The following is a 20,694-nucleotide window of genomic DNA, read 5'->3' as shown; positions in this document are numbered from 1 at the left end:
ACCATCACAGCAATCAGCTATTATGTCCTTCTCATAGGACAATCAGTTCTTACTGAGCCAAGAAACTGTAAGGCTTCAGGAGCAGGGGATGATCTCATTTAGGGCTCCCACACACTTCTGTTTTTTTAACTCTGCGTTAATGCTGCATTTTTTTTAACGTGAATGTCAATGGGACTTTCTATTGTTAAAACGCATCGCACAAAAATCGCAAAGCACAAAAATCGCAAAGCATTTTTAATATTAGAAAGCCCCATTGACAATCGTGTTAAAAAAGCAGCGTTAAAAAAACGCAAGTGTGCGGGAGCCCTGAGGGTGCTTTCAAACGGGCGAGAAAATCGTGCGATTTTCGTGTGATGCGAGTAAAAAAGCAGCTTATGAAACCAATGATTTTCAATGATTTCCTTCCTGTTTGTGATGTTTTCACTGATGCGCTGTTGAGAGAACCAAAATCGCATCCTGCTCTAGCTTTCTGTGATGTGCGATTTTTTTTAGCTCCCATGTTTCCCTATGGAGCCTGCTTTTTGGCACATTGCAACGCATTGTGATGCGATTTTAACATTAGAAAGTCCTATTAACTTTCGCAATAAAAATGTTTTCGTTTTTATCACACGATTTTATCACGGGCGGCAGCAGTGCAATGTGAGATTATTCTGAAAAAAAAGCATCGCTGACGGCCAAAAATCACTGCAACAAAGATGCGATTGTGGTGCAATTTTTCTCGCGGCAAAATCGCTAACTCACATTTGAAACTAGCCTTAGGGCTCCTTCACACTGGCGATCACTATTTTGCCATGAGAAAATTGCGGCAAAATCGTGTCTTTTTTTTGCCCGCTAAAACATTGCCGCCATTCGCGATTTTCTTGCATTAGGGGGCCTTTACACTGGCGATAAAATTGCGTGATTTTTGCACAATGCGAGAGTGAGTGAAACCGCAGAATTATGAAACCAATGATTTTCAATGCTTTCCTAGATATTTGTGATGTTTTCACTCCTTTGATGTTGCGATAAAAAACAAATCGTGGCATGTCTTATCTCTCTGCATTTTGCGGTTTTTAAAAAAAAAATCTCCCATGTTTCCCTATGGAGCCTCCTTTTTATCGCATCGCAAAGCAGGAATTTGCGAATTTGGGCAATGTGACGCATTTTTAACATTAGAAAATCCTATTGACTCTTGCGCTAACGAAACACGGCAAAATCGCGTGAAAAAAGTGTGAGAAAATCGCAACTGATAGTGATGTTTTTAGAAGAAAAAGCAGCTCTGACGCTCAAAAATCGTGGGAAGAAAGTCGTGATTTTGCCGGAATTTTCTGCAGTGATATCGCAATCGCCAGTGTGAAGGAGGCTTTATAGTGGGACCCATAATCCAATCCATGAGCAGTCATATCTGCGGTGTAAGAAACAAAGGATACACCATCCTCTACTTGGTTCAATGCCCTCATAGGTGTAGCGAAAGGCTTGCGGGCCAGGAAGCAGAAGTTCAGCATAGGGGCCCTTCCACAACTTTTCTCGGCATTGTTGGGTTTCTTAAGATGCCCATCAATTCAGCAGTAGCAGGCAGGCAGGATGGGGCAGCTTCAGTAGTCAAATAAATAGGCAAGTGTCGCACATATATTCTGCTAAGGACAATATGTCCTGTGTAGATACACCCTAAGGGTGCGTACCCACTAGTGATATGTTTTTCTTGCAATGCGTGAGCCTTGCACAACGCAGCACAGAGAAAACTCTACAATATCGCTCATTGTTTTCAATGGGGCCGGCGGCAACAGCGCCAACCCTATTGAAAACATAGGGAGTACATCGGTGACTTCTGCCACAGATGTCACAGCAGTGGCAGAAGTCTGTGATGCTATCCCATTGCTTTCAATGGGGTCGGCACATTCCCTGAAAATCATCCCTAGCTGTGAAAAAAAAATTATACTCAGAAGAGCCATCCGGCTCTTCTCTCTGCATGGCAGTCTTCTTCTGTGTTCTGGAAGCGGGAGATAGAAAAATCCCCGCCCCCAAAAAGCGCTGGTCTCATTGGCTCAGTGCTCAGCCAATCATAGGCAGCTCTCAGCCATTGAATGACAGCTGAGCGCTGCCTGTGATTGGTCACAGTGCTCAGCCAATCACAGGCAGCGCTCAACGATTCATTGAAAGCAATGGGGTCAGCAGTGCCGACCCAATTGAAAGCAATGGGGATAGTATCACGGTCTTTTGCCACAGCTGTGACAGAGGATTTCTTCATCCCCGCAGTCCCCGCAGGGATGAAGGAATTCTTTGCCATAGCTGTCACAGCTGTGGCAGAAGTCCGCAATGTACTCCCTATATTTTCACTGGTGCTGGCGCTGCTGTCGTTGGCCCCATTGAGAACACTGAGTGATATCGAAGATTTCTCTGCACTGCAAGACTTAAGAATAAAAATGGCAAATGGGTATGGAACCATTGAAAATCATTGGTTGCATAATCACCGCTCTTGCATTGCAAGAAAAAATATCGCAAGTGGGTAGGCACCCTATAGGCTCCTGCCCACTTGCGTTTTCTTAATGCTGCAATATCACTGCGTTTTTTTATGCGAATGTCAATGGGACTTTCTGTTAAAAACGCATCAAACAAAAATCCCAAAGCACAAACTTGCTATGCGTTTTTAACATTAGAACGCCCCATAGACATTCATGTTAAAAAAAAACGCAGCGATATCGCAGTGTTAAAAACCGCAAGTGGGCAGGATCCCTTAGGCTGGGTTCACACAGGGCGGATTTGCCGAGCCTTTGCCGCACGGCATTTGGCTGCGGCAAATCCGCCCGCGGCCGCTAATCTCGGGATTAGCCAGCCATGTGGACGAGATTTCTCAGAAACCTCGTCCACACGGGACGGCAAATCCGCTGTGGTAAGTCCAGCTGAAGCTGCGGCGGCCGCAGCCGCGGTTTCTGGAGGTGCAGCATGTCTATTTACCTTTCCTTTTTTGTTTATTTTCGTCGCGGCTGCGCTCCCCTCTATGGGAGCGCCGGCCGCAACGGAAAAGCAAGCGGCCGGGCCGCTTCAAAGCCGCCGCGGTTCTCCCGGCGGAAATCTTGCGGTTTTTGCTGCGGCCAAACCGCGAGATTTCCGACGGGAATCCGCCCTGTGTGAACCCACCCATACAATCACAGAGGGGGAGTTTCAGTCCAACAACTTCTAGGGGAGGGATTGTTTTTGACCAGAGTGTAGATGTAAATACATATTCCTGCTACATTGCAGCTTGCTTGTCTTCCTTGCCTGTTGCTGTTACTGCACAGGCTGTGGGGATCGGGCGGAGTACAAGGGAAGTACTACATCGCACTACAGATGTACCCGACTCTTCATCTACACTAATTCCGTATATTGAATGGAATGCTGGAGGTTCCCTTTAAATAAGGCGTCCCACAATACACAGGCGCCGCTCGCCAGCGTTCCAGGAACGGCCCCACATCGAACGAGCCTCCCCAGCGCTCCCTGCTCATTGGCTCGCTCCCCAGTGACGTCTCCAAGCCTCGCATCTCATTGGTGGACGCGCGTTCGGAACTCCACTTGGGTGACAAGTGTGTGGGCGCTGCCCGAGGTGCTGACTGCAACAGGCGCCGTGCCCGGGAGAGTCCCGCCATGGCCGCGCTGGACTGGTACGCACACAAGGCGCTGGGGGACGGCGTCTTCTGGATCCAGGAGCGCTTCTATGAGTCGGGGAACCGGGCGAATATCTGGCTGGTGCGCGGCTCCCACCAGGACCTGGTCATAGACACCGGACTCGGGCTACGCAGCCTCCCGGACTATCTGTGCGCTGCCGGGCTGCTCCCGCACGGCAAGGAGGGCGGGAATGGGCGCCGGCCGCTCATGGCTGTGGCCACTCACGTCCACTTCGATCACGCCGGTGGCCTGCACCAGTTTGAGCAGGTGGCGGTGCATCGGGACGAGGCGGACGCGCTCATCCGGGGGGACAACTTCGAGACGGTCACCTGGTTGTCGGACAGCGAAGTGGTGAAGCCCCCCGCACCCGGCTGGAGCGCCAGTCAGTTCAAGGTGCAAGCGGTGACCCCCACCCACATCCTGGAAGATGGTAAACCTGGGCACTCTGTACATAGCAGTGGGTGATCCATGCCCAGTGTGTGGGCACCGGGGGGAATGTGCTAACGCTGGCAGACTTCATCTAATGTCCATCTGCCTTATCCTGCATTCAGGGCCATTACCACCCAGTATAGTGCCCACCTGCTCTGCCCGATCCATGCTAGGCAGGAAAGCCTTCAGGACCAGAGATTTCGTTTTTTTCATTCTCACCTTTTAAGAGCTTTAACTTTTTAATTTTTCGGTACTTGTGGATTATCTGTCACCACTTCAAAAAATTAATTCAATAAAAAACGACTATTTGTTTTTTTGTAACTCTTTTTATTTCTCCAAAACATAAATATTTATAATATTAATCTATATTTAAAAAGTGCTGCTGGCAGATCACCCGCAGGGACCGGCTGAGGCTTGTTCATTGCAGGCCGGGTGGTATTCTTAATGGCACCATTTAATGTACCATATAGTGTAGTGGGCGGGAGGGGGGGGGGGGCTCATTTTTCGTGGGGTGAGCTGTAGTTTTCATTTGCACTATTTTGAGAAACATAAGCCTTTTCAATCACTTTTTGGGAGCCAGGATACCAAAAACGCCCACAGTCCTGGCCTTTCTTCACTGTGTGGGATGAATATTGTGATATTTTAATAGTTCAGATTTCTACATACACAACAATACCCAATATGGTATAAAAGTTTTTCAAGAACTTTTAATATATATATATATATATATATATATATATATATATTTTTTTTTTTATTTATTTATTTATTTTTTTAAATTTTTTACTGTTAAAAATACTTTATTAAAACTTTTTTTTACACTTTTATTTCGTCCTTACAGGGAACTTAAACTTGTGAATAATAATCTTTATTTGTATAGGACTTCTACAGGACTTATCTTAATCACTAGTACTAATTCATGATTGCAGTATATAGTAATCTTTAGTGTTTGCCATCTGTGTTGCCACAGGCATGACTTCATAGGCATCTATGCATAGCAGCCCTGGGAGCTTTCCGTTGGCTCTGGGTTGCCATGCTAGCCCATCGACACTCCCGAATCGCATTGTGGGATGCTAATGGTGCGCAGGAAAGCGTCCCGTCTCTTGCTGACTGTTTAGACACACGGCCTTGACCACGGCATCTGAATAGTTAACTACTGTGATCTGAGCTAATTCAGATCATAGCATTTGCCGACAGTTGTCCACTGTCAAGAACGGCTGATATCTACAAGGTATGTAGTGGACTCGGCTCTTGACCTCGTTCCATACACCCTTCACGATCACATGACATTTACATTAAGCAGTTGGGAAGGGGTAAAGAGGATATCCAAGATTTATGAGAACCTTGAATTCTCCTGTGTCCCTGGCCTTTAAAGCCACTTACCTATTTATGGATGGAAATTATGGGTTGACACATTTCAGAAATAAGGTGAATGGTTTTTATTGAGTGTAAATAACCCATAATGTTTAGGAAGTCCCCAAATATTCCTCAGTGTTCAAGATCAAGAACATGGGAATGCATGTACACATGTAGCAAAGTTTAACATGACCATGAAAACCTTTTCTTATCTTAAAGGGGTTATCCAGCCAATAAAAAATCATGGCCTATCCTCAGGATAGGCGATCAGTATGTGATCGGTGTGGGTTCGCTGCTCAGTATCCCCACTGACCCGTTGATTGAAGCAGTCACAGCCTTCAGTGTTTACATGTGAGCACAATAGTCTTTATACTCAGTATGCCATATTATTTATACTGCTCGTTGGGAGTATTAGGCCTCCTGCTCGCGGGGATAAACAAAAAAGTCCCCGCTGGCGATCGCATAAAAACACGTTTTTTTACAACGTTTTTCCAGGGTCTCCTCTAATACTATATTAATGGAGATCTCCTGCCACGGAAAAATTGAACATTTACGCCTCAATTGTTTTCCTGTGGCAGAATCCCACATGAGAACTGGGCCATTAGGTTCAATAGCTGCATTATTCCGTCGCGGATTTACACAGCGGGAAACACGGCATAAATCCGGCCGTGGGCATTAGACCTTACAGGCTTGTCTCATTGAAGTTAACGAGTGGCAGACCCTCACTAATCAGGTATTGATGGCCTATCCTGAAGGTAGGCTATCATTTTTTTAAAGGTTGGATAACCCATCTAAGCCAAACAAAGCTATTGTTCTCTTATCTTAACACAACAAAACTAATTGTAAAGTGACTGTAATGGTAGCCAACTGCTGCACAGAAAGTTAGAAGGATTGAAAAATCAAGTTTAACTTTGCTACATCCGTACCCATTAGTCTATTCAGTCTAGCCAGAAGAAGTCTTGTTTCAACTCCATTGAAAATCACTGGGGCATATTTACTTAGAATGGCGTTTCACATGCCGGTATAAGTAAATTGTGTGCCCTCCTACCAGCGACAAATGTATGAAGAGGCGCAAGCTAGGAGCTGGAGTAGGTTTTTTTTTGTACAATCTATGCCAATTTGTGTTGTAGATTGTAGTGAAAGAGACAGGCAGTGCGTGCCCACACGCTCTAAAGCTGGGCCTTGCGCATGGACGTGCTTCCCCATAGACTTTTATGGTAGAGTGCATGATGGGAATCAGAAAAGTCAAATTTTCGTGTGCTGCGCAATCTTCAGAGGGGAACAGTGCGGGAATCATGGAGTGGGTGATAAAAAAATACATCACTCGGCTCCCTGTCACCTCCACTAACAGCACCATAACTTGGATTAAGGTCAGTGGGGAGGTGACAGGTTCTCTTTTAAGTGGTTGTCCCTGGAAATGAAGTTATATACAGGGTAGGGTATAAGTAGCTGATCATTTGGTTTATCCCAATGTTCCCTCCTAAGGTTTCCCTAGTCCTCCTGGTCACCCGGCTGTACAGGGGACTGCAGATGGCCCCATTCATTGAAACCTTCACATTAGATGATTGGCTGGTCCGGCTGAACTTGGCTGGTTCTGCTAGTCTTAGTCTAATGTGCATGGCCTTATTATTTATCATCTATCCAGTGGATTTAGTATCTTATTTGGGTCAGGGTGTAGAGCTGCTAACAAAATGTGTCCTGCTCTAGCAGACCTGGCACCTCCATGTGTTACCAGGTTGGCCGATCACTGGAACAGCTGGCTTGTAATGCTACATTTGCCCCGTATGGCCAGATGGAACGCCCCCTGGCGATATCCGCTTTAGACTCTGGAGTTGCAGTCATGAGTTGTGTAGCTGGGATGAAGTGGGGTGATGTGCTGAATGTTTTGTCTTGATGTAACAACTCAATGAAGGGAATGGGCAAGCTGTAACTTGGGATGGGTCGGGGTGTGTGTAGATATAATATTAATTACCTTTATGTGTATAGACCCAACTTATTCTGCAGTGCTTTCAAAGTACGGGGAACACAAACAATTGGGAACAAACTGGGTGGGGGTAATACAGGAGGTGCAGGGGCAGGAGATGAGGCATGGCGGAACACAAACCATACGACAATTACACGTGGCATTCAATTAAGGAGGTACAGGGGCAGGAAGGGTACATGATAGGCAAAGTGGAAAGCAATAAGGAGGGGAAGGGGGCATGTTGTGGGGACAGTGGATTAGGTCAGGAGATTTGGTATGCTTCTTTGAAGAGGTGCGTTTTTAAGGCACGTCTGAAGTTCCGTGTGTCGGAGATTGTTCGTATGCCTTGGGGTAGAGCATTCCAGAGGATCGGTGCTGCTCTGGTAAAGCCCTGGAGGCGAGCATGTGAGGTTCGTATTAGAAGGATGTTTTGTCTGAGTGTGTTAGCAGATCAGGGTGTGCAGGCTGGGTGATGTAAGGACAGGAGGGAAGTGATTATGGTGGTGCAGTGCCATGGAGAGCTTTGTGGGTGAGGAGTTTGAATTTAGTTCTGTAGTGTATGGGCAGCCAGTGCAGCGACTGGCATAGTGCAGAGACCTCTGAGAAGCGGCTGGATAGGAAGATGAGCCAAGCTGCCACTTTTAGTATCGATTGGAGATGGGAGAGTCTGGTGTGGGGAAGGCCAATGAGACGCGAGTTGCAGTAGTCGAGTCGGGAGTTGATGAGGGCGACAATGAGTGTCTTTAGCATATTTGTGGTGAGAAACGGATGGATTTTAGCAATATTCCTGAGGTGTAGGTGGCATGTTCGGGCCAGAGATTGGAGGTGGGGGGTAAAGGAGAGGTCAGAGTCCAGTGTGACCCCAAGACAGTGGGCATGCTGTCTGGGGGTTATGGTGGATGATTTAATGGATCATTAAAAGTAGCCTATAACTGCTACACATCATTAGTATATTAGAGATATAGGCCATAATGTTCCTGTAGAGTGTAACATAACCCGTTCACATTGATCCTATTCAAGAAAGCACATCCAGATCTGCAGATACTCCATTGTACTCGCACCGCGGAAGCATTTACTTGTTACAATCGATTTTTCCATAATACAGAGTGAGGTGATCACCCCTTTTAGCGGCATACTTAAGTGGGTAGCGGAGACATAAAGGTACATCTACGGGAGTACCAGCGCGTTCCTCATGTAATAGCTGCTGAAGGCTTGTTCACGCTGAAATGATCATGGAAAAGTAATCATACATAATGTATGTGATGTTGTGCGGAGCCCGCTCTGCATATTAGATTATGACCCATAATTACTTGCAAGGGATGGAAGGATGATCTCAGGAGTTCCTGGAAGTAGTGCTTGTAGCTCCTTCACTGGGGACTACTTACTGGTCATTGTACAACACAGCTAGAATACCCACTAGTGTCATAAAAGCCTTCGGAAAATGTAGTTATCTACCTGCTACATTAATGCGGTGGAAATAAGAGCATTATTACATTAGATGGGGACTTTTGCTGTGGATATCATTTGTTTGGTGCTATATTATAGACTGTTAGATGTTGATGTTTGCTCTACACGTACACTATAGAAAACCAAAGGGAATGTATCACATATATATATATATATATATATATATATATATATATATATATATATTTTACGAATTATAACCCTATAGTGAAGCATATTCTATTTTCTAACCTGCTTTTTATTTCCTGATTGTACTTGTTTTAAATTCTATTTTCTGTACATGGCTATAGGGCGGCCATCTTGCCTGAAATGCCATTGTCAAGAGGTGCTTTACAGCAGCCTCATGGGCCATAATGAACAAGAGCTGACCCATTGACTTGTATACAAGAGTGTTCTAGGCATGCTCTGTGATCGGTGCAGAGGCCATCGATCAGGGATGACGTGAGCGGAGTCCATCACTATATGGAGGTGTTACCTTGCATTGTAGTCCTGCCTGTGATGTTAATGAGATGACTCTACAGAACAGGAAGTGTCAGCCTATTATTAGTCGTAGTGGTCAGCGTGAAAAATGTAGGATAAAATAATTTAAAATAACATTGAAAATAAAAAAAAAATACCAAAAATTCTCAATGTTTTGAAGGGTTGGCTGGTTGCCGGGCAGATGTGTAAAAAAAAAAATAAAAATAACAAAAGCAGCGGTATTTAGTCGTCCTCTGTCCCGGCCATCCAGCGCTGCAGCCCCATGGTGATCCCAGGCTTTGTTTAGGAATAGCTATCACCTGACCACAGTAGCCAATTAGAGACCGCAGCAGTCGAGGATGCTAGGAACTATGAGACCAGAAGAACGGCACCTCACCGCTGTTGCTTTTTGATTGGCTCCAGCAGTCAGGTGGTAGTCCCATTCCTAAACAAAGAGTGGGAAGACCGTGGGGCTGCAGCGTTAGATTACCGGAGAAGAGGACGGGTAAAGGCATCTGCTTTTGTTATTTTAACATATCTGCAGGTATAGTTAAAAAATCAAACGAAAACCAGACAACCCCTTTAACATAAAAACGTGACTGATACAATAGGTCATTTTCTGATGCCTGCCTTATAAGTGGTTAATTAGTTTTAGCTTGGTTAGTTCTACTTCAGTATAATTGGTTTACAACATACTCAGTTTGAGCTTTGCCTTAAGGGTGACTACCCACTACTATTTTGCGCGATTGCGATTTTAACATTACAAGTCCCATAGATCCCTGCAGAAAAAAAAATGCTGCGAATTTCGCAGTGAAAAAAAAAACTGTAGTGGGTGGGCGCCCTTACTCAGTGCAGGGAAGTACGTGGAGGTACCAGGAACAGGCCACGTACCAAGGAGTGGTATCTCCGAACCTGTGCACAACTCCTGTACCTGTTGTTCACACTTTGATGTGGTTTGGGCTCATCTGGAGTTTTTAAGAGTCTCAATAGAGCTACATTAACCCCTTCCCGCTCCATCACGTACCGGTACGTCATGGAGCCGCGGGGTATGTATGAAGAGAGGTTGCGTGGCAACCTCTCTTCATACAGTGCGGCCGTCAGCTGTTTATAACAGCTGACACCCGCGGGCAATAGCCGCGATTGGCCGCGTGGCCGATCGCAGCTATTAACCATTTAAATGCCGCTGTCAATTCTGACAGCGGCATTTAAATCCCCCGAACGATGTACGGGGGTCCTGCACGCCCCTCCCCCCCCCGCGGTGAGATCGAGGGAGCCGTGCAGGTATCACGGCAGCTGGGGGCCTAATGAAAGACCCCAGGGCTGCCTTACCAGACTGCCTATCAAGCCCATCCCCGTGGGGTGGCTTGATAGACTGCCTGTGAAAAAGCAGCATTATAGCATTACGTCATACTGCAGGAGCGATCAAAGCCCTGCATGTTAAAGTCCCCCAGGGGGACTTCAAAGTAATGTAAAATAAAAATCAATAAAGTTTTTTTTTAATTGTAAAAAAAAAAAAAGTTGTAAAAGTTTAAATCACCCCCCTTTTGCCATATCTATTATTAAAAAATCTAAATCATACAATAAAAATATGTATTTGGTATCGCCGCGTTAGTTAAAGTCCAAACGTCGTCCGAAAAATAATCAAAAAGCCCTACGTATTCCAAATTGGTACTATCAGAAACTACAGAACATCCCGCAAAAAATGAGCCCTTGCTCAACTACGTCGACGGAAAAATAAAAAAGTTATTGCGCGTACAAAATGACAGCAGAAAATAATTGAAAAAACTTAAATGTCTTTGAAAAAAAAAAAGAGTAGAATAGTAAAAAAAAAACTATACAAGTTTGGTATCGGAGTAATCGTACCGACCCAGAGAATAAAGTTATCATGTAGTCTCCTTTTCTGAGATTTTTTACAGATGAATGGGAATTTCCTAACTAAATGTCCTGTGGGTTAGTGATTCTGTGTGACAACTTCCTTCCTATGTGAGGAAGGATCACGTACCGACCCGAAACGCGTTGTTCTGTTTTCTGTCCTATTGACTGTAAACAAATCCGTTCTACACGTATTGATCTGGATTTGATGGCAAGTGCCGCTTGCTAATGTGGTTTTTAGCAGCTGGTTAGTTATATTGGTTGTCACTTACAGTTTCAGATGCCTTCTTTAGCTGTGGGCGATGTACGGCACTATTACAATATGTCCACGTGCACCAGATTAGCTGCAGAAAATTTCCATATCAAAGGATATCCGCACCAAATTTAGTGGACTTTTTTCAGATTTCCTAAAGCAAAACAGCTGAACATGTAAAGTGAAGACGAGGCGCCATAACTGTATCCTCCCCTCCCTGCTCTGTCATGGCGATGCTGCTCCGTATATACAGCCTGCAGCGATGACCTGCCATCACATGCGACAGCTGCAGATTTTGGTAACTTGGGCTTTGTTGGCTGTTACCTCCTAAGGGGCTTGTTTATAGATGAGTACTGCATTATAATAGGTGGCTGTAGATGGACTTGTGTCCTTTTCATAGAATTATGTGCTGTATGTAACAAGTATAGATTGTTAATCAGTCCTCTTCGGCAGTGGTGTATATTATAATGGCCATTTTTGCCACCCCACCCAGAACAGGAGGGTCTAGTGTTTGTTTTTCTGATTCCATGCCCTTTAACTCTTTCCAATCCACTGTCTGACGTCTAAAGACTTTATGATTTAAGGCTGTACAGCTCCGATGTTGGAAGTCGTCTGTCTGGGTTCTCTTACTGTATATTGCCAGCCTCTCTGCTGTTGGAGCCTATCCAACGTGTCACCTCATGCAGTACTGGCTTTAGCCAGCATATAGCGCCGTTCTATAATGGCAGAAAAAGAGTAAGCCCCCTAGGAAAACCAGGATACAAATTGGATTGGAAAGGGTTAAAATGAGCCTTGGGCCAGTTCTCTACCTCCTTGTTTGCTAACAATGAGGTTCTACTCTTGAGTAAAGGTCCTGGTCTTATATATGTTCTCCCTACACAGTAGCAAAAGGGATGCTGCAATAAGACCTGGGGCCCCCTCTTTCCACGGACCCCATAGCAGTTGCATGGTCTGCCTCTGATACGTACACCTCTGCTCTTAGGATATGGCCTGTTTCACATCTGTGTCGCAGCTTCCGGCTGTTGGTTCTACTGCAGATCCAGTTCAAAATGCCAGAAGAAAAAGCATTGCATGCAGCCCTTTTTCGTCCATCCAAAAGTTGGGAAGCTGGGTAGAAAGCAGACGGACCCCATTATAGTCAATGGTGTCTGTTCGGTTCCGTTCAGCCGTGGGGATTCCCCTTTCCTGCTCCCTGAACGGGGCAGGAGAGCGGAACCCCGAGCACAGATGTTAGAGCACCCTAACATTCTGCCACATTACCATGCCAAACTGCATGCAATACTGCAATACAACTAGCAAACAGCGTGATTGTATTTACATGGGGTTCTACTACGTGGCAGTTTTCACTATTACCCCCCATCTCATATGAATGTAGAGGCTTTATGTCCCATCAGCCAAGGAGGGCGCTAAGGATTACAAAATATGCTTTACTGAATGAACTAGTTAACTGTTCACTCCCTGGGAGAGTACTATACTTTTAATCCCTTAAGGACCAGGGTGTTGTCCTAAAGGACCAGATTTTACCCGTGTGTTGGTTTTACAGCTACCAGCATTATTTTTGCTGTTTTTCCTTCTTTTTTTTACGTGACATATAGGACTATTCTTTTATATCCTTTTTCACAGAATTTTTTTCATTAAGTGCTATGTAGTCTGCAAAAGAGAAGGCAGAAGAGGTTAAAAACCACTTCTGCCTTCTCCTCTGGATCCTCGGCTGTGACTAATAGCCGAGGACCAAACCTTTAATCCCATGCCATATTTTTACTATGGCGTAGGATTTAAGCCCAGAACCAGGCACCGTAATTTTACAGCACTTGGTCTTTATGGGGTAAACATTGCATACTAACTCAGCATTAATTCTGTTAAAGTAACAGTAACCCCTTAAACTAATGGAAATGCACCTTTCATCACTCGGAGTGCCTCACCAACATATCCATTGCCGTAACAGAGGTTTACATCGGCAGGACAGGGCAGTTTGTACACCATCATTACTATCCAGCACCCCTGTACTACTCCATAATCATCATTGCACTCCATATTAGCAAAGCTTCGCGGCATGCAAGAGTACTTTACTAACCTTTAGAGCTCCACGCCACTGTGGACTCAGGTGCAAATCACTAGTGAGAAAAAGATAAATATCAAGAAAGGCTGGTTTCACATCTGTGTTGTAGCCTCTGGTCGGAGGTTCCACCGCAGATCCAGCTCAAAATACCAGAAGAAAAAGCCAGGCAGAAGAACGGAAACTGAATGGACCCCATTAGAGTCAACGGGGTCGGTTTGGCGCTGTTCGATTCTAATATACTATGTTATAGTAATACTGATTGGTTGCCAAGCTTTGGAATTTACCTATTTATCATATTTTCCGATAATGTCATTAAACAAGACATATGTTCTACTTCTCAGGTGACATCATCAGCCTTGGTGACAGACAGCTGACCGTGATGCATATGCCGGGACACTCCCGAGGCAGTATCTGCTTACACGATAGAGATCGCAAGATCCTGTTCAGTGGGGATGTCGCATATGATGGATCAATGATAGACTGGCTTCCTTACAGTAATATCCCAGAGTATGTCAGATCTTGTGAACGTCTCCAGGTTTTGGTGGACAGAGGTCTGGTAGATAAAGTGCTCCCCGGGCATTTCAACACATTTGGGGCAGAAAGACTTTATCGCTTGGCCTCCAATTATATATCAAATGCTGGAGTTTGCCACAAAGTGTCCACCTATGCAGTGCGGTCTTTTGCTGGATTGGCCCTTCGCGTAACCAATTCTAGGAGAACAACTTAGAAGACTTTGGTAGCGCCAATGAGGAACGAGATCCGAAGAACTTCTATGCAAGCATCTGAAACCAAACAAGATAACAAGGTGTTCAATATGTAGATACCTTTCTTACCTCCCATGTCAGCTTGTAATATTATCCAAATGGCGAGTAGATATTCTGTGGATGGATCTGGTTTAGATTGTAGGAGGAATTTATGGACAGAACGAGGTGAATAATATGTATTTCTAGTAATGTCACTTGTGCTCATATAATCTCAAAATATGGCCTGAAATGGAATGTAGTAAATATACAATATAAGTAAGGCATTTTTTGTGCACTTTGTAATATGGTTGCACGTAGGGGAATACTAGCTCTGCCATGGGGTCCGGCATGGTACAAATGGTGTCACTCTGGCCAATCCCACTGGTCAGTGTCAGCTTCAGGCATCAATCTGGGTCTTATTGGTAGTATGGATGGAAGAGGGGTCTTGTGGCCCCTTAGGCTGTTGCGAGTCTCCTCCGTCTACCCCTGGTGTCAAGTATATGCTGGAGATTATAATTCTTTGGCTGTTAATGTGTTAGACGTTATGTGTGTCAAGAGGGGTGTCGTCTGTACTTAAGGAGAGCACCTAAAAAGTGTGTGGAGACACCTACGGGGCGAGTGTGTCAAGGAGGGCGCTCCCCCAACCCACTCACCCAGTAGGTGTCTCCACACCCTTTTTAGGTGCTCTCCTTAAGTACAGACGACACCCCTCTTGACCCACATCATAGCCTCTCACCTGCCAAGCCAGAAACCTACTCCACACTGATGAGGAGCAAACACCCCGAAACAGCTGTCTGTGCATGGTTTTCTGGCTTGGTTTCCTATTTTCAATCATTATTTTACAAACTTGTTAACGAGTCATACATTGATTTGAAGGAATGCTGCCATCCAATAGGTGGCGCTAGAGAGGTATTGTTCTATCTTCCTTATTTGCAGCCATTATGTAAAATGGCTTAGTCCAGCAAAGTAAGCAACAGCATAAGGGTATGTCCACACACCACATTGTCGATATTGCAAAAACCTTTGCACATTTTGCTGCGATTCCACAAGTGTTCTATTTGGATTTGCTGAGGATTTTCTGTGGATCTGTCATTTACTTCACTCCCTCATGTGAAAGTATGAAATCCTCAATGAAAATGCACAAAATAAATTGACATAGTTAGTTTTAACTATGGATTTTTTCCCGCAGCGTACGGATGAGCTTTCTTGGCTAGTACTGTAACACGCTGCATAGTTTCTGCATGCAAATCTCTGTTGGAAAACACGCAGCATGTACACCACATGTGCATATGCCCTTATTCTGGATTCACACTCAGCAGGAATTTTATTGGGACCGACATTTCAAACGCTGGTCTTAATATTATTTTCCCTGGCGCACGCCTCTTCATATATTAGACACATCTCTGCACCTATGTGCGCCCAAATAGAAATCTAGGCCAGCTCCTACCTAGAATACATTTCTGGTATAGTTTACACCAATTTCGGCCATTACCCCTCCTGACAAGCCCTGCCACTTTTTACAAAAGTCACAAGGCCTATGCAAAAAGCTAAAAAGTTGTACATTTTTGTGCAAATGAGACTTGCGCAAAAATTTGTGACTTTTTTATGCCAGAATTTTGCACCGACCTCGCAACTTTTGTAAAAAGTGCGCAGGTATTGGCAAGAGGGGTTGTGACATACCAGAAATGCACTCCAGGTAGGACCTAAGTAGGTGCACGGAGATTTTGTAAATGTCCTCCATAGTGTTTTGTGGTATTTTTTTTTTTTTACTACTTTAAAGGTAATCCGTTGGCTCGAACATGCTGTCCAATCTGTAGGCAGCATGTTATAGGGCAGGAGAAGCTGAGCAGATTGATATATAGTTTTATGGAGAGAGATTCAGTCTAACTTCTATTTTATTCATTTATATCTCTGCACATCCTGAGCTGAACAGTCCAGTGGGCGGAGCCATCAGGGATTGACAGCTATTTCTCTATGCACAGTCCTACAGGGAAGGCCTCCAGTCACAGATAGGACCGCCCATTGGGCCAGGCAGCTGCATAATGATTGTATGAAATAAGGATTCCGTGTGGGCTCCTTTACCCCTTAATGACCTGTAACGATATATAGCATGAGCAAGTATAACCGGAGAAGAGCTGCGGGAGTGATCTAATGGCTGTATATAGGACACTGTTACTAACCGGCTGGGCGGGAAATATGATGGAGCTGTCAGAAACCAGGAGATGAGTATATGTCATGTTGGCACGGCTTCATAGACCTTTCCTTTGTTTTGCCTGGAATCCCAATTGTTACTAGTTATAATTGTTAATGGTTTATGATATGGTGTCTAAAGAGTGTTTTAAAGAGAATCTAATTGCACAACTGCTGACAGATCTCTGTAGGGTCAGGGAGCCGGAGGTCATCATACTCATCATAGGCTGTTAGTGGCCTCATCAGTGATAACTCCAACTTTAATCCCCACCACGCGCCCCCACAAGTGCTCTCCGGGTGAGACTTTTTCTTAAAGGGATTTTCCAGGCAAAGACTATTGATGACCTGTCCTCAGCATAAGTCCTCAATAGTTGATTGGCTGCGATCAGCCGCTTGGGACCCCGGCTGATCAGACACCTGCTGTCAGCACCACAACACACAGGGAAATGGAGTGGAAGCAGTTACAGGCTGGCAATCGTAATTGAAGATGCAGCTATGTGCCGCCAATACACGGGTCAGAGCCAACTGCTTCTGCTCCGTACCCATGTGTGATGTTGCACTTTTGCAGGCTCCTGATGAACTGATTGGCCAGAGTCCCAAGTAGCGGACCCCAGCCAATCAACTATTAATGATCTAACCTGAGGTCATCAATAGTATTTGAAAAATAGCATTATTCAAATACTATTAATAGTTTTGCCCGGAAAACCCCTTTAAATGCTGTGTCTCCACATTGGACGCTACAGCTGTCAATCAGAGACAGCTCACTGGACACTTGAGAAAGGAATCCTGCCCGCTAAGAATGTGCGGCGGTGTGTGGTGGGGATTACAAATTGGATTTATGCTGCTACTAACAGCTTAATTATGATGACTCCCTGTGTCCCTGGGTGCTGGTTAACCTCTGCATGGTGGAGTTCCAGACTGGTCTGTGCCCTCCTGGTGCCAACTCCCTGGCAGATAAGTCCCTGCTCTTTAGACTTGGTATTATAACCTCTGCTTCCTAGTGCTGTTGTAATATTGTTATTTCCATCTGTCAGTTGTCACCCCCTTGCTACCACCTAAAGACAGTCTAGTTAGTCCTCAGGTTCCGTAAGTGGGGTTACCCTCTTCAGGGTGATCTCCCGGTTTTCGGAAGGGTTTTGCTAGATTAGTATGACAGGCTTAGATTTCTCTTTGTTTAGTTTCATCACCACTAGTTTTGTTCTCAGAGTTTGCAAAGTGTGCATATACCCGTCCCTTTGGACTACTATTCCGTCCGATCCGGACCAGTTGTTTTGGGGTCTGCCTCAGACGTAACACTAGTGACTAACAAGCCAATACAACTACACAACCTTCTCCTTCATCCCTATAATGTGTCTATGTTGTAGGAGGAAAGGAGAAGACGCAACCAGAAGAGTCACACATGCTGCCATCCAGAGGTGACAGCAGTAGGGAGATCAATATGAACCTGTCCTTATACTCCATCATGTGTCCTATTCAGCTACAGCTCTTCTTTACTGCCACCTAGTGGCCAAAGTGATAGTAACCGCAAGCCTGTATAATCTACAACTACTGAGTGTGCAATATATGGACTGTAGTGCAATTGTACAAACATACAAATGGTTAATTGAAAATGTTTTATATTAATATTAATTCTATACAAATATCTATCTATATTCTTGGACTTATGAAGTGTGATATTTACTGTGAGTTAAAGTTTATTTTTGGAGCATATACAGTAATATTATGCTTGGCAGATAGTATTTGCAGTCATGAACTATATCTGATGCCGGTTCTGAATGTATTTTCTACAGATGCAGAGAACATTGCATTTATGTGATGTGCAGTCCTTTTGTAATGCATTTATTGTTTTGCTACAATATAAATGGCTCTATATGCAAATAAAATGCTGGAACTAAACAGTTGTGTTCTCTTTCCATATGTTCCAATAGTCTGCGCTTCTTATGTGTGGTGGCATTTTTAGAAGTTCTTGAAGGATTGTCCCACCATCGAAGAACGAAGGTTCCCTGCCCCCATTACATCAGGGGAAGTTGTTGGTGCAACCAGTCGGAGATTAAATAGAGGGGTGGCTGCAAACTCCGCTTTCCCCAAGTCCCATAATGCCCTGCACAGGTGTAGCCATCTTTCAGTTCAATGTCCACTTGGATCTTCAGCCACCCCACCTGGCAGAACTTGGGTCTGGGGACAACCGTTGTCCCAGCAAGGAGGCAGTGCCAGCCTGTTGTTAGATGGCAGATTTTTTTTGCTCCCCCTTCATAAGAAAAAATATTAATCTATATATTGCATTGATAGAATCTGCCTGTATTCTGCAGGATAGCAGCATACCCACACCAGAAAAACTCAGAGAATAAATACGGTAGTAGAACCCAGCTCATAACATGAATATACCTGAACCGAGCTCAGCACATAAATACAGCACCAGAAGCAAACTCCTGATACAATATCAGAAGAAAGCTCATGATGCAAATATTGCACGGACCAACCTCAGGAAGTAGATATAATACTAGAACTAAGCTCAGGAAATAAATACAGCATGTACCAACCTCCGTACATAGATACAATACCAGAAACAAGCTCATGACACAAATGTAGCACATACTAACCTTAGTAAGTAGAGACAATACTAGAACCAAGCTCAGGACATAAATACAGCACCAGAAGCAAACTCATGATACAATATCAGAAGCAAGCTCATGACGCAAATATTGCAAGGACCAACCTCAGTAAGTAAATATAATACTAGAACCAAGCTCAGGACATAAATACAGCATGTACCAACCTTCGTACATAGATACAATACCAGTACCAAGCTCATGACACAAATATAGCACAAACTAACCTTAGTAAGTAAAGACAATAATAGAACCAAGCTCAGGACATAAATACAGCATGCACCAACCTCCGTACATACATACAATACCAGAACCAAGCTCATGACACAAATGTAGCGCAGACTAACCTTAGTAAGTAGAGACAATACTAGAACCAAGCTCAAGACATAAATACAGCACCAGAAGCAAACTCATGATACAATATCAGAAGCAAGCTCATGACGCAAATATTGCACGGACCTACCTCAGTAAGTAGACATAATACTAGAACCAAGCTCAGGACATAAATACAGCGTGAACCAACCTCAGTACATAGATACAATACCAGAACCAAGCTCATGACACAAATGTAGCACAGACTAACCTTAGTAAGTAGAGACAATAATAGAACCAAACTCAGGACATAAATACAGCATGTACCAACCTCCGTACATAGATACAATACCAGAACCAAGCTCATGACACAAATATAGCACAAACTAACCTTAGTAAGTAGAGACAATAATAGCACCAAGCTCAGGACATAAATGCAGCATGTACCAACCTCCGTACATACATATGATACCAGAAGCAAGCTCATGACACAAATATAGCACAGACTAACCTTAGTAAGTAGAGACAATAATAGAACCAAGCTCAGGACATAAATACAGCATACACCAACCTCCGTACATACATACAATACCAGAACCAAGCCGTAGCATTAGTATAGCAGAACCAAGCGTTGACCGTAGTGCCATGAAACATTAAACGAGAGGAGCCAGAGCCAGGGGAAGGATGTAACTTCATGAGATGTTGCCACATGGAGGAAGATCATCTGGCCAGGCAGATGTATCGTGGATGATTGCTCCCAGCCTACATCCACCTGGTACCCACTTTACAAGCTGGCAGCCAGTAACCTATGCGACTGCATAGGTCCTACGTAGCCAAGGCCAGCCATTGGTGGAGGTCCCAGTTATGGAACATCCACCTGCTGCTCATGTGTTTTGAGAGCAGCAAAACCCTTTCACACCTGAGTTAGGAAGAGAAAGCTGGAACTCTATCAGACTCTTGGAACAATTTGTGCACTTGGGCTAGACTATTACTGAGCAGTGCTGGGGACCTGGGGTAGTGTGCTGATCCCTTGGGCTGAGCAATTCCTTCCGACATTCCTAAAAAAAAGGCTGACACGTTAATTACGCTGTGCAACATAACCAAAAGTAATTGATATGTTTCTGTTAGATTAAAACCTGCTGATTCCACTGGTAAAACTGAATAATAGCAGCACATCTCATTTTCAAGTTATTTAACCCCATAGTGACGGCCCAATAGTGTTTTTACGTCCTGTTGTTGCAGGACGTATATGGAGGGAGATAGCGCCGCTATCTCCCTCCATACAGCGCGGGTGTCAGCTGTTTATTACAGCTAACACCCGCGGGCATTAGGTGTGTAGGCAAGTGCTGTGATTGGATTGA

At 44.5% G+C, this 20,694-nt stretch overlaps 1 protein-coding gene across 1 annotated transcript; it reads left to right on the top strand.

The window, feature by feature from the left end:
- The first annotated feature begins 3,544 nt into the window (after window positions 1–3,544).
- MBLAC2 (metallo-beta-lactamase domain containing 2) lies at window positions 3,545–14,801 on the top strand. Its single transcript, XM_066602990.1, has 2 exons — window positions 3,545–4,051; window positions 13,821–14,801. The coding sequence occupies exons 1-2, from the start codon at window positions 3,601–3,603 to the stop codon at window positions 14,204–14,206; spliced, it is 837 nt and encodes a 278-aa protein (XP_066459087.1). The 5' UTR covers window positions 3,545–3,600; the 3' UTR covers window positions 14,207–14,801.
- The last annotated feature ends 5,893 nt before the right edge of the window (window positions 14,802–20,694 follow it).

The sequence above is a fragment of the Eleutherodactylus coqui genome, chromosome 5, assembly GCF_035609145.1.
Source record: "Eleutherodactylus coqui strain aEleCoq1 chromosome 5, aEleCoq1.hap1, whole genome shotgun sequence".
Taxonomy (NCBI): Eukaryota; Metazoa; Chordata; class Amphibia; order Anura; family Eleutherodactylidae; genus Eleutherodactylus; species Eleutherodactylus coqui.
The sequence above is the reverse complement of the archived record's forward strand: the minus strand, read 5'-3'. Positions and strand labels throughout refer to the sequence as shown.